Raw genomic sequence first — 6,000 nt, forward strand, 5'->3', positions numbered from 1 at the left:
CCGCAACAGGAGAGGCCACAGCAGTGAGACATCCACGTATCGCAAAAACAAAACAAAACTCATTTAAGCTACCTCAAGTAAAGAGAAGTTTATTACTAATTTACTACAGCGAATCTTAAGCGGCATGACCATAGTTCAGCTATTTCCTGTGGCAATTTGTCATCGTCCTAAGAAACCTCAAATTATGGGAAAAAATCACATTCTGCAAACAGTTATTTCAGTGGAGAAGTGGGGAAGACTGTTAGGGACTAGAGAGTTTACCTTTTTTTCTTTTTCCTGCAGGAATTAAAAGTTTTTGTCATGGTCCTCAAATCTAAACTTTACTGAATAATTCTATTTTATTCACGCACTTCACTTGCCACTCCTCACCCCCAAAATATAGTGTCATCTGCCAACCAATCTATATGATCTCATAGTTCCCTCACTCACCAAAGACTCTTCAGTGTCTGTGTCTCATGTTTCATATTCTTAGAAGAATAATTACATGTTTATTGATCACACACTGGATTTCTGGCTTGAGCCAGAAGTTGTTGCCTTTCTACTCAGCTGCAGCAGGGGAATAAGAGGAACTTGATTCACTTCTTTAGCAAAAGCCACAAACTGCTGTGCCTCGCAAGGAACAGTGCTGGGGGCAAACACGGGGCACAGAACCATTCTCCCAACACCCATCTCATGTATGAGGTTCTCGTCAAATGTCAAAGCAATTGCAATTTTATTATTCCTCTTTGTCTAGTGAGAAACTCCAAACTGCCTATTTGTGTGACATCTCTAAAATCTTCTTTCCTTAGAACGCCTGACAGACAATCTCAGAGTTGGACAGACATCCATAGCTGCTGCTCAGATGTTTCTTTTTTTCAGAGTTTTGCTGCTAAGAATATCTGCTCAACATTTGACTTCACTGTGGCCAATAATGGTCTCTGAATTGGTAAGTGCAAATATTTTACTCTTGAAAGCAAAATTGGAGCTTTTAGAAATGCTTTTTCAGGAATAATATTTCATATATATCTAATTTTATCTGCAAAATTTTCAATCAAGTTGGTAGTGCATAGTCAGCTCTTGCTTAAATAGAGATATTTTATCCTATAATCCTAGTTGCTCTCTCAACGTCAGTTATTCCAATTAATCTGTACAGTTTGATATTATTTGCTTTTTTTTTGGCCATGCCATGTGGCTTTCGGGATCTTAGTTCCATGACCAGGACATGGCAGTGAAAGTGCTGAGTCCTAACCACTGGACCACCAGGGAACTCCCTATTTGCTATTTTTTAAACTGTTTTTTTCCTCCAGTTTTATTGAGATATGTGTCCTATAGCAGTGTGTGAGTTTAAGGTGTACAACTTGATTTGACTGAAGTATATCATGAAATGATTATCACAGTAAGTTTAGTTAACGTCCATGACAAGGGATTGAACCCATGGCCCCTGAATTGGAAGCACGGAGTCTTAACCACTGGACCACCAGGGAAGTTCCTTGTATTATTTTTTTAGATTCCACTTATAAGGGAGATCATACAGTATTTGCCTTTCTCTTCTTATTTCACTTAGTATAATGCCCCCAAGGTCCTTCCATGTTGCTGGAAATGGTAGGATTCCTCCTTTTCGTGGCTGAATAATATTCCATTGTGTATATATAAAACAATTTCTTTATCTATTTATCTGTTGATGGACATTTAGGTTGTTTCCATGTCTTGGCTACTGCAAATAATGCTGCCTGGATTATTTGCTTTTTTTTGTTACTGAGTTGTATGAATTCTTTATATATTTTGGATATTACCCTATCAGATATTTGGTCTGCAGATATTTTTTTCCATTTCATAGGTTGTCTTTTCATTTTTTTGATGGTTTCTTTTGCTTTATTTGCTATTTTTTATGGACATATAAATTTTAAACATTAAGCTATGTTTACTCTCTCTCAAATAGTAACTTGAATTCACATTTTTTTTAAAGATTCAGACATTCATACAGCTTGAAGAAGATCTGAAAGAGGACGATGAATCATTGAGGTGAGTAGTACAGCAGTCTGCACACATATATGAAGGTTAATGGACATCACCTTAAGACGCAGGGCTATCTAACACTAAATACCGTTTCCCTGAAGTAGTTGTGAAGGGACCAGCTATTCTGACCATTTCTTAAAAGGAAAACCTTCTTATGGACATTGCATAGGCAAAAGGACCACGGCAGATGTGAATGAATTTATAACAAGAGTTTCTTTGCAAATTTACAGAAACAGCAACAAAATCAACAGAATAAAAGTTTCAGTCTCTGATGGAAATGAGCCCTCGATGGGGGAGATACCCCAGAGTGAACTTATCCTATACTTATCAGCTTGCAAATTCTTGGACACAGCACTTTCTTTTCCACCTGACAAGATGCCGCTATTTCAGATGTAAGTCAGAGAAGACCACGTGTCTTCTTTGAAGCAGATGACTTTCTTTCCTCTTGAGCACTTTCACTTGTTCTTTCCTGTACAATATATAAGACACCTCAGCATGGGTTGCTAGTGGCCGAGGAGCCTGCTCAGAATACCAAGTTTCACATTACTTGCAACATCTGTGTTTTGGGGAATTTGGCTCACAGTAGTGTTTATGTACGGGTTTCTCTTTGTGTGTGTGTGTGTGTGTGTGTGTGTGTGTGTGTGTGTGTGTGTGTGTGTGTGTGTGTGTGTGTGTGTGTGTGTGTGTTTAGGTGGCTTTTGCTATTGGGTTCTTATAAAACAGAGTCACCCACTGGTGATCCTCACTGGGTTTGTATAATTTTTTTGTCTCTTTGTTTTTAATTAAATAAATGGAACTTGCCGTCTCCGATTGGCTCTGCCCTTGTGGGCTCACATTTCCTGTGGGCTTAACACGGCTGCTCATTTGTCTAATTTCATGCCTGGCCCCAGATGCCACTTCTCTCTATCCTATTTCCCCTACAGAGTGAAATCATGTAGAAATGTTTGTGCTTAGAAACACTAAGTGAAGGAAGCCAATCTGAAATGGCTACATACTGTCTGATTCCGACTATATGATGATCTATAAAAAGCAAGACTGTGGAGACAGTAAACAGCTGAGTGTGTGCCAGGCGGGAGGGGAGGGCGAGGCAGAGCACAGAGGATTTTTAGGGCAGTGAAACTACTTCGTATGATACATGTCATTGCACACTTGTCCGAGCCTATAGAAGTTACGGCACCAAGAGCGAACCCTAAGGTGAACTCTGGACTTTGGGTGATGATGTTGAGTCAGTGTCAGTGCATCGATTGTAACAAATGTACCCCTCTGGTGGGTGTGTTGGTAGTCAGGGAGGCTGTGCACGGCAGAGCAGGCCCCAGGGCAAGTGGGAAACCTCTGTACTCTCTGCTCAATTTGGGGTGAACCTAAAACTGCTCTAAAAAAGAAAGTTTTTTTTTTTTTAAGTGAGTTCCAATGACATGAGTATGCACAGCAGCATTAATCGTAATAGGCAAAAGGTAGAGAAATGTCCATCAGTTGACAAGTGGATAAATAACATGTGGTGTATCCGTACAATTAAATATTCTACAATACAAAGAAATGAAGTACCGACACATGCCACAGCACGGATGAACCTTGACGATATTAAGTGAAAGAAGCCAGGCACAAACGACCATGTATTATGTGATTCCATTTATATGAAATGTCCAGTATAAAAAAATCTGTACAGACAGAAAATAGATGAGTCGTTGCCTAGATCAAAGGGGTGTAGTGGATTGAGGGGTGAGGGCTAATGGGAACAGGGATTCTGTTTGGGGTTATGAAAATATCCTAAAATTGATTATGGTGGTGGACGTACAGTTCTGTGAATATACCAAAAGCTATTGATTTGTACACGTTAAACCGGTGAATGTGACTTACATCTCAGTAAAACTGTTTCTAACTCTTTAGGTGGGCTCCAAGCCAGCATGCCTGACCTCCGATTTCTTTCCTCCAGTTACAGGTGGGCATTTGTTCCAGAAGTAGACACAGAGGGCCCTGCCTTCCCGTCGGATCTAGAGGAGAATCACCAAGAATGCAAACCCCACACTGTCAGGATTCTCGAACTTCTAAAATTAAAATATGGGGTAAATGTTTTCCTTTTTAACAGTTATATTTGTGGCAGAGGGGAGAAAGGCTAGGCAGTGAGTGAAGTACTTCATGTGCTATTTGATTTTAATGATTTTGAACAGTTTTCAGAATGCCTCCTAACTGAATGTTCAGACTTGGAGATGGTTATAAATTTCATCTTTGTTTTAGCATGTATATGTCACTTTCTCATCCCAGTTGCTAAGGGGTAAAGCCTCCTGGGTGACACAGTCCTGTAGAAGTAGTCTTGCCCACAGAGTTCCTCTGTGACTCAGAGGAAGAGCCTGCCGGAGAGGTGACAGTGGCCCCAGCGGGGTGGGCTCAGGGTGAAATCCTGGTGGAAGATGGCAGCTGAAGACCTAGGATTTGAGTTGATGCTGCTACCATCAGCGCTGACAGTGAATTTCATAAAGGACCCATCTCTTAGCTTTCACCGCCTGCACGTGCCTCGCGTGCATCTCTAACCCTTAGCAAAGCCACGTCGTTGTGGGTTTTTTGCAGGAAATCAGCAGCTCCGACGAGATCACCATGAAGAGCGAGTTCCCTCTTCTGCGCCAGCATTCTCTTTCCACCATTAGGCAATTGATGCCATTCTTCAAGACTCTGAATTGTGCCTTTAAAACCCAAAGTAAACTGCCTACTGACACCCGGGGGCCTCTACTTGTGGAGTCGCCCGTCGCAGATAGCTCAAGGGTCTTGAAGCAACTGGAAGAATGTGTTGAATACGATTTTTTGGAACATCTGGAATGTTAACCTTGTAAGCCAGAACTCGTTTAATCCATTTACTGAGACTTCGAGAAAAAACAGGATATATTCAAAACAAAAAAGGAGCCAGGATAGTGCTTTTAAACAAGTGTGTCTCAGTTTTGAAAGTAAATTTCAGATCATTTTTCTGGTGGGCACCAAAATACACCTCCCTGAATGCCATGTAATATTTTTAGATCTGATTTTATGTTTCTTCCTCAATTTATGTAAAGAAATAAAATTAATATATCATCTAGTGGTGGCACGTTTGTGATATAAAGTAAAGGATGAAGAGATTGGAGAGTTGTTTTCTTTGTTGCAGGTATATGGGTCTGTGTCAGTACACCTCTCTAAAAATTTTGTTGACTATTATTTTAACCTTTCTCACATATGTCCCTTTAAACATTTGTTTTGGTACCACATTTTAAAATGAAAATATATTATTTTCTGAAAATACTAATTGCCCGTTACCATTGACTATTCAGAGGTGTGAGCTTGCAGATATCTCATTGTATTTAACTCATGCCCATTAAAATCACATGTTCACACTCTTCTGCTGGGTAAGAAATACATAGTTTTCAAAGGTCTGACAGCTGTAACCTTAGTTATGGCACCACGGTGTGCCTGGCCAGCACTTTCCATTGAACATAAAGCAGTCAGCGTGGTCATGGAGCCTCTAATGCCTGAAACTATTGTCAGGGAAACTCACTCTTTGGACTCTTCCTTATTACTCTGTCATTTCTGGGATCTCTTTACCTCTCTGCAGACATTGCTGTTGATGAAAATAATCCCTTCCTAGGCACAGACTCCTCCAGGCTGGCAGCGTGTCATCCCACTCTTCTCGAGCCTCTTTGTCTCATGCCAACTTCCTTATATAGACTCCCTCTTGGTGCCCATCCTCTGAGGTGAGAACCCTCACTCTGCGCCAGTGCGCGGGGCTTGCCTGCCAGACCTGCGTAGCTCACGTCCCCTTTTCAGCCACCAGGGCGTCGTTCCATGACCTCATTTTCCGGGCCAGACGATGCAAACTGTCCTACCTAATGTGTGCTCTCAGATCCATCCTTTCTATAGACAAGGGTGTTTGGGAACTTGACCAACATTACTGGTTAAGTTTCTCCTAACATTCTACTACGTATTAGTTTGTGAACACTGCAGAAGCAATTTGTGTCACTAGCCCCAAGATAGGATATGGGGAGC

General features: G+C 41.0%; 1 protein-coding gene across 1 annotated transcript in view; it reads left to right on the top strand.

Annotated features, from left to right (window-relative positions):
- The window catches only part of DOP1B (DOP1 leucine zipper like protein B), a 108,080-nt gene extending 103,074 nt beyond the window's left edge, over positions 1–5,006 (top strand). Inside the window, exons 33-37 of the mRNA XM_082655204.1 lie at positions 789–925; positions 1,946–2,001; positions 2,226–2,387; positions 3,929–4,058; positions 4,561–5,006. Coding sequence (XP_082511330.1) covers positions 789–925; positions 1,946–2,001; positions 2,226–2,387; positions 3,929–4,058; positions 4,561–4,812 — 737 coding nt within the window. The 3' untranslated portion in view covers positions 4,813–5,006. The remainder of the gene's footprint in view (positions 1–788; positions 926–1,945; positions 2,002–2,225; positions 2,388–3,928; positions 4,059–4,560) is intronic.
- The last annotated feature ends 994 nt before the right edge of the window (positions 5,007–6,000 follow it).

This window comes from Grampus griseus (assembly GCF_964374135.1).
Source record: "Grampus griseus genome assembly, chromosome: 5".
NCBI lineage: Eukaryota > Metazoa > Chordata > Mammalia > Artiodactyla > Delphinidae > Grampus > Grampus griseus.